The sequence below is a fragment of the Brachycentrus maculatus genome, unplaced genomic scaffold (assembly GCF_059751285.1).
Source record: "Brachycentrus maculatus isolate JH-2025_06_01 unplaced genomic scaffold, ASM5975128v1 h1tg000708l, whole genome shotgun sequence".
NCBI lineage: Eukaryota > Metazoa > Arthropoda > Insecta > Trichoptera > Brachycentridae > Brachycentrus > Brachycentrus maculatus.
Window position 1 is genome coordinate 271,533 of NW_028281439.1, and position 20,359 is coordinate 291,891.

Consider the following 20,359-nt stretch of genomic DNA (forward strand, 5'->3'; position numbering starts at 1 on the left):
TTAATTATAATTATCTACTTTGAATATTCAATTCTCAGCCATCACAGTGAAGTGAATCAAATATGGTACGCTTTAAAAAGTTTAACTGAAGAGTAAAATTACTTTTTCGTATTTAATCACTCTAAATGTGTATGTTTACTTCTCCTAACATTAGAATTTTCAAGTATTTTGAAATGATTTTTTTCCGAATAGTTTTTCTTAGCAATAACGGTACAATATATTGTTTTAGATAAGTAAATCAAGATTAAACACTTGAATAATCCACTTAATTGAGTTTTATTTTTATTTACGACTAGTTTCGAAAACGACAATTGTTTTCATCTTCTGGTACAAATTAAAACTTTTAATTTGTACCAAAAGATGAAAACACTTGTCGTTTTCGAAACAAGTCGTAAATAAAAATAAAACTCAATTAAGTGGATTATTCAAGTGTTTAATTTTTATTAAAATAATCATGTCATTCCACAAAGTTAATACCGAATCAATAAATAATATAAATAAATCAAGGTTATATATAAAACAAGGTTATATATTAAGAGTCACGTTACTCTTTCGGAATGCTAGCTTTTATTATTTGTTAAATTAAATGCAAGATTTTTAAGTAATAATTGGATTATCAATTGAATTTCGACAAAAAATTATTCATTTTATTGTTGCTTTATCGTTAAAGATGTCATAGAGAGAAAAGAACCACACATAAAATAGCCTTAGAATAAAAATAAATCCACAGGATTTTTATTATTTATTGATTTGGCCTGTACTTTGTGGAATAACACGATAATTTGAATATAAACCTAAAACACCTATACAAATCACATTTTGAGTTTATTTTTTAAATCGGATGATGATGAATGTAAAAACAGGAGATTTTCTCATCAATATGTGAAATACTGTATTTTTATACGAACAGTTAGTATTTCCAGTTAAACTGAAATAATTTAAATATTCAGTTGAATATTAAAAAAAATAGTTTACACTTTAAACTGTAAGTGAGGCCATCTGTAGTTCTCGAAGTATACTCGAAAAATTGTCTTATATATTAATGTGAGTATATAAACATATTTCGCCAAACCTGCATAATGTTCGAATTATCGCATCAGTTAGCAAATAACGAGGAAATATTAACACACTATCTGCGGGCGGATTCGCGCTCACAATAGAGATAAACATCTCTGAAAAGAAGTGATAACATTTAACCATACTGTATACATCGATGTGAGAATAAAAGATGCCGCAAAAGTCATGCGTAAAAATAACTTACATGCAATTTACGATGAGTCGAGTGAAAAGGTAAAATTACCCTTCCCGCCCAACACCTTAACAAACATGTTGATCATGCCATAGCCACATAAGCAGTTTAATAATATGGCTTTTAAAATGCGAAAATTTACTAAATCATAAGTTCATATTACTTGGTACAAATATATTTTTTTAAATAAACCTCATACTGAAAGACATCATTTTGAGTCTGTCCAAATACTTGTTCGCAAATCTGGATTGTCACCAATTAAAGGAGTTATTTTAAATATTATTTTTTAACATCTCATCAAAGATGAAGAAGAATATGGAAGTCTGAGCATTTACGGGGCTGACGACCGTCATAGGCTGATTAAAATGGTCACATTACACACGTGCAACATTCACCAATTCAACCCATTATTAACAACCACACTACTCAAATTCTTGGAAGTTCTATATATATATAAACCAATTTAGAAACCTTGTTAATGAATCACTAGAGCTTCACTAGAGACATTTATTGGTGAGATGAAAAGAAATTTAATTTAATTTCATACTCTGGTGACGGCGCCATTGATACTATGGGGCATTAAGTTATTGTTTCTACTGTTGGCTATTGCGCCCTTTTTACAAGAGTTTGCGACCTTTGATGTGATGACCCTGTTGACGGAGGACTGGCGCCTCATTTCCCTCGAGTTGCAGTGGGAGTTGGCGCGAACCAGGGTTGTCTCCTCGTCCACCATGCTTTCTCCATCGTTCAGGTGGCGAATCGGCAGCCGATCTATCACGATTCGCGTACTGCCTTGGCGCATTATAGATTGAGTCATCGTAGAGCGGTGATTCATAATTGAACCCTCCCTGAAATGTTATAACAATTTAATCAAGGTAGATATCAAAAAATATAATATTCTCAATATTATTAATTTTTAAAGCATTTACTTTGTCGTTAGTCATTTTTACTTTTTTTTTCCAAAAATGTTTATAATATTAGTATATAACCACTCACCGAGATTTTTATGTCTATCGGATCTCCTTTTATGTTTACTGGCCTTCCGGTAGACATAAAAATCTCGGTGAGTGGTTATATACTAATATTATTAACATTTTTGTTAAAAATAAATAAGTAAGAAATATAAATACGGAGAAATGTTGAAAAGGGCGTCTCTTAAATGGGAGAAAAATGAAGTTATATACATTTAATGTATACATATATCATTATAAACCCTTATCCGCACCAAATGGTGCATAGGGCACTGCTTCATATAAACGCAGTGTTATCTTGATCGTTTACACATGAAGGAAAGGTGATCAGCCCTCCGCTTCAGGTACCAGTCCAGGGTAATATTAAATAAATATAACAGTGAAAAAAACACTTATATTTATTAAACCCTCCCTGGGAATCGAACCCAGGAACTCCAGAACGGTAGCCGAGCGTGCTGACCATTACACTACGGAGGCTACATATATATATGTATTATTACATAATTATTATCAGCACGCTTGGCCTGGTCCGTGCCTTGGTCTTGGGTTTGATTCCCAGGGGGTGTCAAATAAATATAAGTGATTTTTTCACTCTACTATTTATTTAATACTACCCTGGACTGGTACATGAACGAGAGGATTGATCACCTTTCCTTCATGTGTTAACGAACAAGATTATTCTGCATTTATATTATGTAGTGCCTTATGCACCATCTGGTGCAGATAAGGGTTCGAAGAAGTAGAATAAGTGTTACATAATGGGCAAAAAATAATATAAATCAGGTTATGTATGTAGAATTTTTAATTAATGTTTTACTTAGTAAATACCACGAAGTAAAACATTTATTAAAAATGGATAGATTTTACCACAAAATGACTGCCGAATCAATTAATGAAATTAAGAATTTGCATTAAATAAGCAATTTACAGAAAAAAACCTTTAATTTCTATTGATCGTTAAAATATTATTTTTTTTAAAAAAATTGCCGATGAAACACTCACATTCTTATAAGAATAGGATGAGGTATACCTTAAATAAGAACGAATGTTTTTCCAGTACGAATAAAAAAATCAGGTTTAAATTTTGCATTCATATTTTTACACAAATGCGTTTTAAAACACAATTTAAAAGTGGATTTCCATAAAATATAAGACTTGAAATAAATTATTTTAGTCACACATATGCACGCTCTTTCGGAAAACTGCGAAAGCTTTATGCTTTTCTGGGGTTTCGTTAAGTTTGAAGGGTAGTTATTTATTAACGGTTGCATATTATCACATTTAAACACTTTTTCAAAAATTCTTATAAAAAATTACAATAATATATAATTAGCAAAAATTATACTTTAAATAATAACGTATTTTTACATAATTATGCACGTGCCTTGTCATCAAATATCAAAACCCGAAAATTGTAGAAAACTTGTTTGCAAGGTACAAATGTTAGTTCTAGAAACGGACAACAGAGTGAACGCATTGTATTTCAAAGCATTATTCAAGTGATAAAATAATAAATAAAATATGCATTTCAAAACCTGTGGCAATTTTATAAAATAAAATCAGATATACAATTATTGATTTGAGTTTTACCTCAGATATAAATATCTGTTTTTAAATACATACGTAAGTATATTTATTAATTAAATGCATTATAAATCGAAATATTAATTACTGATTCGGCATTTACTTTGTGGAATGACGTGTTGATTATTTTAACAATTTAACACATGTCTTATACCACATATTAAGTTTTATTTCATTACACACGACTAAGTTTGAAAACTACAGTTGTTTACATCGACAGGTAAATAGAAAAACTAAAAAAAAACAATTTTTGTTTTATTTGTTTTTGTAATCACCTGACTATTAATCTGTATTCGAAAACAGCGGTAGTTTTTGCGAGTGTTTTTGCCTAGAATTTTCACTTATGAATAACATGAAATTATAGTAACTTTAAGCATAAAGAGTAAATCCACTCACGGGTAGGCAAAAGCTATGAAACTTATAAAGTTGAAGTCTGAGTAGGGACATGATAATCGGTGTTGCATAAGCCGTAGCTAGATTTCAGAGTCACTTGGACGTTAGGTAATTAAAAAAAAAACGAAGAAAAGCGGTAGTTTTAGAAACTCGTCGTGTGTAATGAATAAAACCCAATAAATGTTATCATGCAAGTATATAATTTTAATATTAAAAATCGATGGATTGCAAAAAATTACCTTTGACTTCCTCTTCTTCGTCCTGGCCACATTTGGAAGGCGCCATATATAACCGGATTTACCAGACTGTTACTCATGCCGAAGAAGAATATCCCACTTTGCAATTCTTCGCTAATCTGGAAAACAAAATAAATACATTTCGAATTTGAGTGGTCAAATTTATTTATATAATCATTGGAGGTCGAATTAAAAACAATTAATAACATATGCAACGTGTTTTATACATAAACACATACATTAGATTATGCTATGTTTTCAAACTATTTATGGGGATCACATTTATCTTAAAAAATAAAATTTAAAATAAAAATCTCTCGTATTCATATTTATAAATATTTTTTTTCACATCTCATCAAAAATGAAGAAGAATATGGAAGTCTGGGCATTAATGGGGCTGACGACCGTCAAAGGCTGGTTTGAGTGATCACTTTACACTTGTAACATTCACGAATTCTACCTTTTATTGACAACCACACTTCTCAATTTCTTGGAAGTTTTATATATATGAACCAATTTAGAAACCTTTTTCTTGCATCACTAGAACTTCACTAGAGACATCTATTGGTGAGATATAATGTAATTCTTCTGTCTTTTTCTCGAATCTATATTTACCACAAAGTTTACAAGATTTTAGCTGTGTCCAAATCCTTTTTCGTAAAATTTTCCACGTACATCCATCACTTACATTTTTAAAGATCTCAAAATAGATGGATAAGATTATGGGAATCTCAATATTTGCAGGTTATACGACGCTATTTACGGGCTAGGCGTCTCCCAGTATGTTAAATAATTCAGTAAGGATCTTAGATACATTTAGAATGGTCGTCTAAATTAAAAGCTTACTCAAGTCAACCATAGATACAGCAGCAAGTTCGCACATGAAGTGATGTATGAGTTATGTATTATAATAATATAATGATCAATAAACTTGATTTTTCAGGAGAACGTTTTTATAGTTTAAAAATATAACACAATGTATTAAAAATAAATATCAAGCCACTTTTTGAACTTTTTACTGTCCAGCTAATATTTTAAGGTAAAACCTGAAGGTTTTTTCTTCATTTGAAAAATATTTAGTATATTTAAAAAAATAATTAAACAATACAAAATGCAAAAACAACATTTTCTACACTGTAGCTGGTAAATATTAAGTTAAAAATATGCCTCTTTAGCTGGAATATAGTACATTTTCTGGGCATTCCGAAAACATGCACAACTGAAAATTGACGATTTTTGATTTATGACGTTCTTGAAAGGAGTGAGTGATATGAGCTCCAAACATTTCAGTAGCTTGGTTGTCAATCATGAATAGAATGATTAATGACACATAAAAATAAAGTTAGCACTAAAACTAGTTTTTGAAAGGTCAAAAGCTCGTTAAATAGTCAAACTTTTATATTCTTCTTTGTCTTTGTTTAAATTTCTAAATACTAATTGAATATTGTTTAAACTATTTTAAAACTAGAGGCATATTTAACTTGAGAAAAAAAAATAAACTCACATGATCATCGGGGTCTACGAATATAAAAATTATCATCATTGTGTAGTACGGCGTCCACCAAATCACAAAGGCCACGACGATCACAACGGATATCCTCAAGGACTTCATCTTGGCTCTGTGAATTAGGCGTCGTCTGTTCAGGTCTGGTCTTCTTCCTCCAGCTACTTCTTCTCTAAAGACCTTTTCACTTTCTGCAAATTAAAATCATATTTACCAATAGGTATGAAAAGACCCTCCAAAAAAGAGTGATAGGGTGTTATTAGGAATAAAAAAAACTTTCTTAATTTTTATAGAACGTTACTATTTTTATCACCATGATAAAATGCTTTTAACAACATATTAATTAACAATGTTAAATATGTTTTTTTTAAACTGAGCCAAAATGTAAACTTAACGAGTAGTAATTTATTTAAACGTACAATTATATACATTTTTTTTCAAAAGCAATAATATTTGTGTAAAAAAATTAAAACAATTATTTTTAACAATTCAGTATCACTCAATAAAGTTTGTTAATATAACGAATATTTAACTGCGGTATTTGACAAATTTGGTATATTTTTAAACTAACCATTATTATTTCATACATACATACTTCAGTGAAGAATTTTACATATGTTCAAATATACATATGTAAAAGTTTTTTTTTTTAAATTGTCATTATATTGGTTGTTATTTTCATCATTTTTATGAAATCGTTTTATTCGGAATTTTTTAAAATAATATTTTACACCTTGCCATACCTTAGTGAACTTTAAATTGACTGCGATATAAAATCGTCTTAGCTAACCAGTTTATATATTTGGTCGTCAATAATACTATGGAATTGTAAAATATCAAAAAAATGTCTGACGTCTCAAAATGGAGAGAAAATTATTCTGTTAAAAAAGGTCGTGGTTATAAAAAGCAAGTTTTTGAAAGTCGCATTTTTTTGTAAACAACTCTTTATACCGGAAAGTTAGATTCAAATCACAACGAAGCCAATATAACAAATTCAGAGGTACCAAATAAATCCAAAGTTTGCAAACTTTAAAAAATGACATCTAAAAAGCACATTAAAAGTTGAAGTTTAAGCCAGAAAAGGGAGAATTTGATTTGTTAAAAATATGTCCTTGCATTCATTCTACAGAGTATTGCTTTTTTACCGTTTGTTACCTTCTAGGAGATATAGAAACCCAAATTCTGAAAATCAAGTTTTTTGTGTGTTTGAGAAAAAAACGAATATTTCCCGTATTCCCGAATTCATCTCCAATTATTTTTTGTTATTTATGTGACAGTGTTATTTTATGTAATGTCTCCTTTAAAGGAGGACAAATCTTGATACAAAGAATTAATTTGACAAAAGAAGTCGAATTCAGGTACTCAATTATTTTCATAAACAAAAAATACGTGAAACATATATTACATGGCATAGAATAACAAAGTCCCGATAAACATCATTTTCAGCAGTTTATCCAATATGATTCATACAGAATCTCAAAAAATGACAGAGAAATAAATCACACTTTTTAAAGATTTTCGTTTGGAAGTACATAATAGAGAAATTAATTCATTATATACTTGTTTTATATAGCATCATGAATAATAAACTCGTATAATAGATAACATTTTGTAGGTCTTTTGATTTCTTAAAATTAGGATAACAGTTCAAAAGTTTTTGTAACTCACAGGCTTAAAAGGATTTGATGGTACTGTAATAAATTTACAGACTGATTTAAGACCTTGATTATCTTATATAAACGTTATCAGTTCTATTTAACGAGTATGACTTTCTTAAAAGCTCTTTTGTTAAGAACTTTATTGTTCCATTTGAAGCAGACTGTGCAGTGAAGTATCAATAAATTTGCCTCAAGACTCTTTGAATTTCAATTTTATATTGTTAAATATTTATGATCATCGAACATTTTATTTTAGTAACCTGCATCTTAAATTTAGAAAATAATTTTTATTATAATATTAATTCAATATTACAGTGAACTAATATCTTGAGCTCAAGTTGACTTAATTTAATAGTAAATTTCCTTTGTGTATTTTACGATTAATTAAATCTTTTTTTCTAAAAATGTAGTGCCCTGTGTACCATCGAGTGAGAATAAGAGTTAGATAAAGGATCCTCATCGGCCCTTAGTGGTGCATCGAGCATATATAAAATTAGTATATTGTCAAATTAACAAGGTTTTGATATCATGAAGGCAAACCCTTTGTTTTTTATAATAGTCCCGGAAAATGTTCAATAATTATGAAGGGAAGATTTATTTTAAAATTCTTTTTGTAATAAAATGTTTTCTAGTATCTCAACGTTATTGCAAAGGTCATGAGTTTTAATTTATTTATATTAAAGCTTTAATTTCAAATATCGTTACTATATTGTTACTGAAGTATGTTTTACACAAACATGGGAACTGGAATAATTGAAAAACCATAAAAGAAAATATTTCATCAAAAAGGTATTTTCTTTAAATGTAATAGAATTACTGGCAGTAGTAACTCAACAATCGGAAAAGAAAAAAATATATCAGTAGAAATAATCTCAAAGGATTTCGGAATTACGTCTTTGTTATGTTTGAAAAAATGAAATAATTCCGTCAAAGGGAAGCCACAGGTTGTTTTGAAGATAAATTTTCAATAAAGTCACAAATTTTCTTCCTTATTTTCTCCATAAGCATTATATTAGTTTGAAGGCTGTTCCAGTAAAAAAGTGATTTGTCGTTTTTCAGAACATTGAGAAAAATCGTTTGTTGAAAGGCATTTTCGGTTCGTAAAAAATAGACGTGTATTTTTTTTTGGTGATTCTGTCAGCAAAATAATGTCTTAAATAATTTCATGAGAAAACATTTTTTTACTAATTGGTTTTTGTATTATTTTTTTAATGTCTCAAAATGATTAACGGTTCATGGAACTCTGTAAACGTTTTAATTTTTTTCTACTAGTTTCAGGAAGCTAGTATTAAATTTGTCAAGCTTAAGATTGCTGTTGCGAGCCCCAGATGTTCAAATATTATGTAAGCTGAACTTTGGAAAAATGAAAACACACTTGATTCAAACAACAACAAAAAATAAGTTTATCCTATCAATTTTTCCACGTGTTTTATCGAAACTTGAATTGTTTACTTCAACATATGGAATTGCAATAAATCATATAAAATAAATCTTACGAAAAAAAAATTCTGTTATAGCTAAAATAAGCATTTAGTTATACATTTATAAAAATAAAAATAATAATAAATAAAAATAAAACCTAGCCTTAAAAGTCTTATTTTAGTAGCATCCGCCTCTATAAAGATTTATGTTTTAATTTTAAATCAAACAGAGATTTGTTGAGTCTACTAAGTTGTATTTATTAACAAAAACACATAAAAAATTTATATTCTCACAATTGTTTCGCCTTGTTAGGGCGTTTCATAATGCCCTAACAAGGCGAAACAATTGTCACAATATAATTTTTTATGTGTTTTTGTTAATAAAATACAACTGAGTAGACTCAAAAAATCTGGGTTTGATTTAAAATTAATACATAAATTAAAATGGAGTTCTACATATTAAACGCCAAATCAATGAATCTATAAAGATTGTTTGCAGAGACCAATTTATATGGCGTTTTTTCTCTATGCGATTGAAGGGTATGATGGTTGATTATTTAGTTTTTTTTGCACTTGTAAAATTTACTTTAAATGTTCAATATTTCAAATCCTAACTAAAAAAAATATGTATTTCCTCTTTACTAAATAAGTAAAATAGAAATTTCGGCTTTTTGGAATAGCTTGAGGCTTGAGAGGGTTTCACGTTGATAATTAAAGGTCCAATGTAAATATATCCTTCGTTTCACATACTCCAAACTTACTTGATATGGCCTTAAATGTAGCAGCATAGGTTGCAGAGAGCACGAGAAGGGGAATGACGAACATAAAGAGAAGAGAAAGCGTAGTGTAGAGCGGCTCTTGCCACTCGGCCGTGTATACTCCATACGTTACACACTGATAGAAGTCTTCGACAAATGGACCTTTGGCTTCGTGGAACACCAGAATCTGAAAATAACAAATATCCCAAATTCAATTATGTTAAAACTTTTTTAAATTTATTTTGACATCGCAAATTAGGTGAAGAAGAGTATGGAAGTCTGGACATTTACGGGAATTACGACCATTATAGGCTGATTTAAGTGATCACTTAACACACGTGTTACATTAACCAATTCTAACCATGATTGCCAACCATACTATTCAAATTATTGGTAGTTCTATATATGGTCCAATTTCAAAACATTTTACAATAATCACTAGAATTTTCAAAAATGATGATTTTTAAAAATATACTGGCATTTTACGGATAAAGGCAGAAAACATTAAATATAAAGGCATGTATTTTATAAAAAAAAAACATAATATGATCATCTTATACCTCAACAAACTAGAGAGTTAATTTTAATAAAAAGCAGTAATACGTAATAGAGTTTCCATCCAGAACGAATATTCATAAATATCACAGTTAGTCCTGAAACTCTTTTTAGTTACATGAAATAATATAAATATGCAGCATATTTCAAACATTTATAGGGCAGATAAATTTCTGATTCTGTTATATGAGTAGAGGTAAGCATTATAAGCAGTGCAATCATAGGTCATTATTTATTTTACCCTTTAACACAAGTTGTTAATAGTAAACATTGTTCATGTAACCATATATGGATACTTCATAATGTTAAAAATACACACGTATAATATGACAAATTTCGTACATGCAGTTCTTAAATAATTTGCCATTAAATAATACCGCAACTTTTATACAAATAATACAGAGCATCTTGCGTCTTACGTTTAATAATACCAAGAGTAATAGGTTTTTTCTGTTAATTTTTTAAATTCCCTAAGTATATATTTCAAATTCAGCACGTAAAAGCACGTGAGAATCCAAAACTCGTACTTTAGTCTCAACAGGTACATAGGTAACTTTTATACCGCGCTTTAGCTACTTTGTGTCGACCTGAGAATATTGTTTGGTACGAATTTGAGTGATTTACTTCTCCAAACCTATAAGAAGGATTTGAAATCCCCTTAAAAAAAGTTTTGAAAATCATAAAAGCAAGTTTTTTTATCTTCATAAACTACGGAATCCTTTTGTTTTGTATCAATACATTCAAAACATGTGATTATTGATAAATATTTTTTTACGATCTATAGTCAAATTCATAGAAACCTGATCCAATGGTCGAACGGCCCATGTCATCGTTCGTTATTTACGTTTGCCTGAGATTTTTATTAATTTTGCTTTAACTACTGCATCTATCTTATTAACAAACGTCAAATGTGATTGACGTACCGCACTATTTGCAAAAATTATAAATTCTTCCAATAGGGTGATTTATTTTGCTCCATACTATATAATATATATATATTATGTAAATAAGTTAATGGTTAAAAATACTTTATATACTCGTAAAATACGTCACCAAAAAAAACTGATGTTTATGTCGTAAAATTAACTGTACAAAACCTGTTTTGTGAAACAATATGAAATGGACGGATGGTTAAGACATTATCTCCTGAAAGGCTGTGCGGCAAAAATTAATCTATTGTTCATTAATTATAAGGGATTACTTACATATTATATCAAGTAGATATGGTAGCTTTTGTCAGAGGAGAATAAAGGAAGTAAAAAGTAAACACATAAGTTTGTATAAAAACGAGTTATTTTCTCCCGAAAATATTTTTAGGTATTTCTACATTTTGTTTTTCATTGTGGTCACGTAGTGGAGTCCTTACTATTTATATTTATTTAAAAATAGATATGAGTAAACATAAAAAGCCTTTGAATTTCTATACGATCACAATGGATTGTTTGCTCAGGACTTTTTTTATTTAACTAGGAAAATTGTATGTTTTACTTCAAAAAGTAAATGTATATTTATTTGGGATACATAAATGTATTTTTAAAATAAAAATGGTGGGATTAAATATAAAATTTGTTGCTGGCATATAACATGAATTTCATGAATATAATTAAAGGTATCATTATTGTTATTGATATATTAAAATAAAGAAACCTTTTAAGATAATTATATGGGAGTTTGGGTATTTACAGGGATTAAGAGATGCTATATGGTGTTGTAAGTAGATTATCATTTTACACTCTACCCTTGATTGACATCGAGAATACTAAATTTTAAATTAGTTTTATTTATTATTCAATTGAAAAGATTAACAACATTTTTTTTAAATTAACTTCGTATTTGGCAAATTGGTTAAAAAAAAAGTCACTCTTTAAAAGCAGAATATTTTTAATATTTAATGTAAAAATATTTCCTTTATTATTCTACATACTAGAAAATGCCTGATAATTTTCATTTAGAAATGGTTAAATCTTTCTTAAATTTAAATAAAAATCGTATTTTGAATAATTCCAAAGCAAAAAAAATGAGCATTTGAGAAAAAATTCAAAACGCAAAATATTTTGAAAATCAGTGTTTTAGAAGTCAACGAAAAAAAAATCACTTCAAAAATAACACTTAAAAAAAATCTAGTATGACACGTGTTTCGATCAATTAAACATCATTATCAAACACTTTATAACGATGCTGATTACATCATTGCATACGTTTTAATAAAAAATGGTATTTATCTTGTCATTTATAAATTAAAAATGGGTAGATATTAAACCCTAAATGACAGCCGAATCAATTAATGAAATTAAAAATCCTCCATTTATATTTCACATTTTCTCTAAGTAATGAATAACGAATGTTCCAATTTGGACATTGTTAAGCAAATTATTTTTTTCGTTTCTAATTATTCTGAAATATTATTTCATATTCTTGAGAGTATTTCACATTAATTCTTCATGGGCAATAGCATCATTAAAACGCTACATTAAACAAGGCAAATTGTGGCCGCGCGACGCCATATCTCCCTCGCTGCGTCATTATCGTGAAATCCCCTCGAGGACTAGTCATTGATTTTACGATAAGATTTTGTGAACGGAACGCTAGAAATTCAAGGAAAAATCTAATTTTAAAACCGCTTTTAAAGTTAATTTAAATAAACGTAATTCATATACGGAATGTCGGATGAAAATCGTAAATTTATTAAAGAAAACACTTAATAAAAAGAACAAGGGAAAGAAAAAATTAAACCACAAATTCCAGCTTTTATTCGCTGTACTAAAGCTGATTGAGAGTTATTTTGATGTAATTTTTTTAAACCGATTCTAGATTTCTCGTTTGATATTATTTAAAAACAGATATTTTATTTTACAAAAGCAGAAGAAGACCGACAAAAACTTGTCATGATCAAGTATATTAATACTTGAAAATGATCAGGTCAGGAGTCGTAATAAAATATGTATGAATGTGGAAGAGGCGAAGATTGTGTGTAAAGTCAGATTGTTGTGGGAACTATTCTTTCTGCCTACCCCTGAGTGAAAGCGGCTTGTTGGTAAATTAGAAAGTAAGATATTTTTTATTCGATTCAAGTTTATAGCTTTTATTTCAACTTTTTATAACCAATTCACCACCATCACGCTGCGTGTGTTGATGAAACATTCAACAGATGGCGCTGCCATTTTGGTAAATAATGCTGTATGAGGAAATCACAACATGTAACAAGTGCATGTTCGAATGCAATATTATGTCGAAATTTCAAAGATTTCGATGATTTTAGTTTTTGAAAAATCATTACATTTATAAATTATATAGATTGATGGAAACACAAGCTTTTTTTATGCAACCGGTATTTCAAAATTTTACAAAAAATTGTGAAAAACTGAATATATATTTCTCTTCTAAAAAAACATTACCACAAATATGATATATTTTTTTTAAAACTTCGTTAAACCTGTTATTGAATTACTATATCTCATTTCAAATAAAATTCAATCAGAAACGTAAACATCGAAAATCAACACAAACCTTTTACCCTTTTCACAAATTCCAACCCTTCAAATCACGTTAAAATACAGAATTAATTTGATATTCTCAATCTATTGGATGTTAAAATAATATTCCAAAAATACAGGTAGCATTATTATTTGTACCCCGACCCTGTTTACATTTTTAAAAATTAAATACAGAGTCGATACATGTTTGAGGTTTACTTCATGTTGTCGAAACAAAGAAAATCTTAACATTAAAATTAGTAATCAGTATGTTGGGAATGTTCAATAATGTTCAAAGGGATGTTCTTATAGACTGTATAATATAATTATTATGCATAATATTTTCATTATATCAACAAAAATGAAAGGTAAATGCTGAAAATTTTCTAGTTATTTATAAATTATTCAAATTATTTATTTTTTAACTAGAGAAAGTACGTAACAGTTCACAACAGCCATCCATGTTAGATTGAGAAAAGCTTCTACTTACAAGAGACCCTTTTATTTATATACAAGATTCGAACTCCGGATTATTTGTACATACTAGAAAACGCATTAAAATGTAATTTTTTTTAACGTAGCATACTATTTAACCAGTTATTTAAAAAAAGTGAGTTTAAACATTGAAATCATAGAAAAATCTTCACACTTCGTTTAAAAGAATACTACCGTACATCGTTTATGTGTCCATAAAAATCCTTTAATGAGATCGAAGGACATTTTATACTTACTATCTAAGCTAAATAACCATCACGCCGCTTCACCGTAGGGGAAGCAGAAATAATAAAACGCCACACGACTCTTTCATTGCAAACATTCTTCGCCTTTTCCATATTCATGCATCTCCTCAAACATACCCGACAATTATTTCCACTTCCTACCCGTCCGCTTTCAAGTATTTGACATACCCGATTGTGCCGAGTTTTCCTCGGTCTTCTTCTACTTCTATAACCAACCACATTCGCCTCATAAATTTGTTTTACTTTTTTTTTCATTCATTCGATTCACATGCCGAAACCATTTTAACACACGTTTCTTCATTTTATCGAAAATGATTATTAAAAATTACGAAATTCTTACAAATTGCAAAAATATTCTTAATGAATACTTTTTTTTTTTAAATGAAGATTGAAAATGCTAAACCAATCATATTTCATATTTTACTATAGTATAAAAAATATATAAAAAATTAAATAAATAGTTGTGAAATTGCTGTTTAACTATTAAAGGCCAAATCTTAAATATTTCTTCGTTTTCATCCGAATGTACCTACCACCATCGCGCGTGGTACGGTAATACGTATTACGTGAACGTATGTATGTGTGTGTACCTTTAGAAAACCATTGATTATATTGACTCTGTTGGATTGCGACTAGAATATGTAGGCGAAGGGAAGAAATAATTTGAAGAAACCTGAAAAACAATTTGTATTCCGCTGACAAGCATGTTTTCGACTTCTTTATTCTGGGAACTGCAGGATCAGGGTTAGCAAAATGTTACTTTTTTCGTAATTTATCTATTATTTTATTTTATTTGATAAATTAGAAAATAAACCATATTACAATTTAAGTGATAATAAAAAATAACTAGATATTGAAAGAATCAAAATATTTTATTTTTCTTCCAAAGTTATTTACACATATTCACATATTTCACATATCGCTCACTCTTTTCAAGAACGTCATAAATCAAAAATCGTCAATTTTCAGCTGTGCATGTTTTCGGAATGCCCTGAAAATGTACTATATCCCAGCAAAAGAGGCATATTTTTATCTTAATATCCCGCTACAGGGCAGAAAGTGTTGTTTTTGCATTTTGAAGAAAAGGTATTGTTTAATTATTTTTTGAAATATTCTAAATATTTTTCAAATGGAGAAAAAACCTTCAGGTTTTACCAAAAAAGATATGTTGCACAGTTAAAAGTTCAATAAGTGGCTTGATATTTATTTTTAATACATTGTATTATATTTTTAAACTTTAAAAACGTTCTCCTGAAAAATCAAGTTTTTTTATTTATGACGTTCTTGAAAGGAGTGAGCGATATCCAAACCATCTCAACACACGTCTCTTAATTTTATCACTGGTACTTATAATACATATATCGATGATATTCAATTTTTTTTATTTTACTATTCGGACAGCTATTTTGTGACACATTTGTGTGAGTGATTGCATGTTTAGTGCTTTTAGTCAACTTTCTTCCTTCTTTTGACAACTCATTGCTTTACTTTCATGCATCAGGATTAGTACCAGGACTCCGCTGTGTACTGCCAGTTATGCTTCCACTGTTAGCATTTTATTTGCTACAAGTGATTTCAGTGTACCGTTTACTTTGTTTCCAGCATTCATTTACTTTTTATTAATCTTTCCACCCCTAGAAAACATACTTCCAAATATACAAAATTATCCCATAATTTCCCTTAATTAAACCAGATTTAGATTCATCTTTGAAAAAAAAACATAACTTTGGATTTTTAACATTCATCACCAAATCACATTCTTTGCACACCTTTGTCACAATTTTTTATTCATTATTTCTCTTAATTTTAGATACGGTTTTATACGACGTTTAGTGTTTGAATTGATAAATTTAAAAACCACAAAAAAATGATGTTGCTGTGTCCAACAAACATTAAAATACAATTATCGCTAAAAACGTGTTTCAATAAAATACAATTCACGTACAACGTGAATTGTATTTTATTGAACGTGCTTCTAGTTTTCTAACATGATTAAATACACAAGAATATAATATAATGCGTGCAGGATTTCCATTTTCTTACTACCAGTTATAAAGCCTCAAATCTGTGGCGATAAATTGAAGGCTTTGGAATATTCGCCCTCGAATACTAAAATCTGAAATGAAATGGAAAATAGCATTAAGTGAATATTCAAAACAAGGCGACAACAATCTGTTTGAAATATTGTGAGCTTACTACGGTATGTGACTTAGTCAAACCAAGAAATTTTGACAAAAACGAATTTTATTGAAATATTTATATTATAGGTGTTTTACCTTGAGATGAAATATCTATCAACAACATTTTGAGTGTGTCCAAATACTTGTTCACAAATTTCAGTTTCTATTCCAATTATGGTGACATTATTTATTGAGTATAATTTATCATTTTTTTGTAATATTAACATTTATTTTTTTATTAATTTATTTAATGATTCGTATGGGAAAAAATCTTTACAAAATAATTACAATTTCAGAAAGAAATCAAATTACAATTTCAAATGAATAATAAAATATGTATATATATATATTTATATGTATATAATCACACATTTGATAAAAGTAAAGGTCTTAATATATACAATATAACACACACGCAAGGGAGAACTTAAATTAGATTAATTAGAAATATTATAAATTAAAAAGGAATTAATAATAAAATATAACTTATAAATACACAAGTAATCGATTTTTCTAAAAGTCCCTTATTAAATACGTTTCCAATCACTCAACATCCCCGATCCCTTTTGACTGTGACTGCTAATCAACATAAAACAACAAGTCACTTGAGATCTACCCAAACTCTTTTGCCTAGCAACCAAAATATTTTGAATTTTGCTAAGTAGATAGTGTTTTAGCATTAATCAGTCTTGATAAAAAAGGGGCATGCTTCGAAACCGGTGGACATTATAATTAAGTTATTATTAAATATTTAATGTGATTTTAAAACAAAGTTACATTTTAATTATATAATCAAAAATAAAAATTTAATTTAATACGATTTGGTAAGTACTGCAACTAGGACTTGTATTCGACTTGCCTGATCTGCGGTATAAAAAATCCTCTCATGTATTTCCCATCACTACCAAGCTACACGCACATTGATCAATCTTCCCCTACTTTCAACTACCACCTAATTTCGTCTCCAGCGTGCTCTCGGTTCCCAATCATTTGTGAGAAATAGGGATTATCTGTCTGTACACGAGTGACCCATTTACTCATGTGATGCTTAGTGTGTGGCTATTGTAAATGTATATGTACATATTTATACTGGTACATTATGTGCAATACACATATATGTTTATTCAATCAACGTACCTACATTGAATTTGAAGGAAACCCTTCTAACCCTTCTTCGATCCGACCTCTGGTGAATGCAGTATCAATATATTGAATAAGTGTGTATATTCATTTGTGTGTGCGACTGCGTATGCGTGTGTGTGTGTGTGTGTGTGTGTGTGTGTGTGTGTGTGCGTGTGTGTGTGTGTGTGTGTGTGTGTGTGTGTGTGTGTGTGTGTGTGTGTGTGTGTGTGTGGGAAGGGAGAACTTATATATATATTATTAAATATCCCCCTTTGGAGCGTGCATTATTTGTTGATATATTGGATGAATACGGTTTTTAAAAAAATGAGTATTTTGCAGATACGAGTATTAATCTGTTTTGAAATAATGTTTATCAGTGACCTAAGAAAATTCTCCTTGAGAACGCCTTTTATGTACATAGATTAATAGCATATTTATTTTATATGTCTTTAAAATGATAGTGAATATGCATAATTAATAATAAATTAAAATATTCATCCCTAAATACAAAACAGTAGATACGACAATACAAAAGACGGAATGGATTTAGTATTTTATGTCAAACAAGATTTGTCATATAGCTTATTTATTTATCTGATTCGTCTTGTCATATTATCTTAACAAAACACCACGAAATCTGATTTATCTTTATTTTATTGCCTCGTCAATTCAGGTCAATTGCATACCTTATTTCGCACATTATGTTTCCAATTTAAATTTTTCTTTTTCAAAAATTGGACATACTCACATTAAATGAGGGACATGTTGTAATGACATCTCATTTACCAATAGCGAAAAAAATCAAATCAAACATTTTATGACACAGTTTAGTTTCAAATCGACTGCAAATAAAGTACCGATTGATTTATTAATTTTTCTGCACGTTTTCCAACAAATTATACTGACGGTATTATATTCGCTGAGTTATCGTTGGTTTTATAGCGTTTTGCCCATTAGACTTGAATAGAGAAGTAATTAAAATAAGTGGTACTTAAGCTCATACCGAACCAAATAAATCTCTGGTAAATTAACACAGAGAAATTATTTCACTCATTTTTTCGTAATATTAGTGACTCAATCATCCTCGCATTTTCAAAATATATATTCCTACAACAAATAAAATATAAATGCGTTACATAAATTAAATAAATTTTACAATATTTTGAGCGATTCCAAAAAGTATGGGTGTTTTTTCCCCATCTTCTAACCGACACGGAGACAAGCTTCTTTAAATAAAGGCCTTGCGAGTTATGCCTTAAAAAAGTGTTCAATTACATAACGTATTTTTAATAAAGTTCACAAATGACATGTTTGGTTCAAGTTCGCTACCTTCGCTGGTGAACGTGATATTATTTTCCGAATTATTTTACATGCTGGAAAATAATTTAAAACGTAATTAACAATTAAATTTTTATTCATTCAGATTACTTTTCAAACTTTTGCCTGTTTTTCAATTTAACGTCCAACTCACACTCAATGCCTGCCAAAGTGCATTATATGAAAAACAAGGGAGTAATTTAAAGACAAGTAAATACTTTTTTCTTCAGTAAGTTATACATAAAACGTGATTATAAAGCTTACTTAATACGTTTACTTGTTGTAGACAAAAGCTTTGTTGTAAAAAGCTTTAAATTAAGTACAAAGTTTGTAAAATTTGGTTTATTGCTATTTAAGTTGCGTCTGGCCGTTGAAATGGCATTTATGGTTGCCTGTCGAAGATTTACTTTCACAATTGTACCTAAAGTCGCCCTGAGTCTCAGTTTTATTGAAACTCAGGGCTTAGTTCACTGAAATTGAACATTTCAGTGATATATTTAAGGAGAATTAAAATAAATGCTTAGTGTTCAAATGATCAAATACTTAGAAAAATATCAATATTTTTCTTGAAACTATCTGTTTTTAATGTTGCTACCATTGGAAATTCTCTGGAGTGGAAAAATTCTGATATAAATGTAATTTATTGATTTAGGTTACAGGCAGTTTTATTACTTTTTTATACAGAGCAATAAACTGAACTATTTTCTCATTTAAGATATTACGAGATATAACAGTCATACTATTGGATGTCAATCAACGTTTATTGAGTGCCAACATTTTCATTTCTATCATTTTTGTGAGAATTCACCGTTACGTAATTTGGGTCCAATATTATTTCAGTAGTATTGAATTCCTTAGATCAATATATATGAAGCACTCTAAATAATTACAGTTCAGAGGTGTGTAGTGGCATCACATCTTAATTATGAGTTTTTTTTTTCTTTTACCTTCCTCACCCGAAATATATCAAAATTACGCATGATCCAAAAGAGATTCGAAAGACCCCCGTAGTATTCATAGAAATTATTTATACCTTTATAATAAAAATGCATAGCTCGCGACAAATGACATTTTGTCAGTACCTAGTATGTTCACAAATAAACAGTACAAAGCGTTGTGTTAATGATAAAAAAAATGCAGTTCATAATTGCTGCCTCGTTTTTACAAAGTTGTGACGCGCAGTTGTCAGAGTGAAATT

General features: G+C 29.0%; 1 protein-coding gene across 2 annotated transcripts in view; it reads right to left on the reverse strand.

Moving 5' to 3' along the window:
- Positions 1-378: 378 nt before the first annotated feature.
- CrzR (corazonin receptor) overlaps positions 379-20,359 on the reverse strand; it is a 100,184-nt gene continuing 80,203 nt past the window's right edge. Inside the window, exons 2-5 of one of the 2 annotated variants that reach the window (XM_088274698.1) lie at positions 9,778-9,961; positions 5,938-6,128; positions 4,437-4,552; positions 379-2,097 (exon numbers count right to left, since the gene is read on the reverse strand). In XM_088274698.1, the coding sequence (XP_088130824.1) occupies positions 1,791-2,097; positions 4,437-4,552; positions 5,938-6,128; positions 9,778-9,961 (798 nt within the window). In that variant the 3' untranslated portion in view covers positions 379-1,790. The remainder of the gene's footprint in view (positions 2,098-4,436; positions 4,553-5,937; positions 6,129-9,777; positions 9,962-20,359) is intronic. The other variant, XM_088274699.1, reaches the window with a different exon arrangement.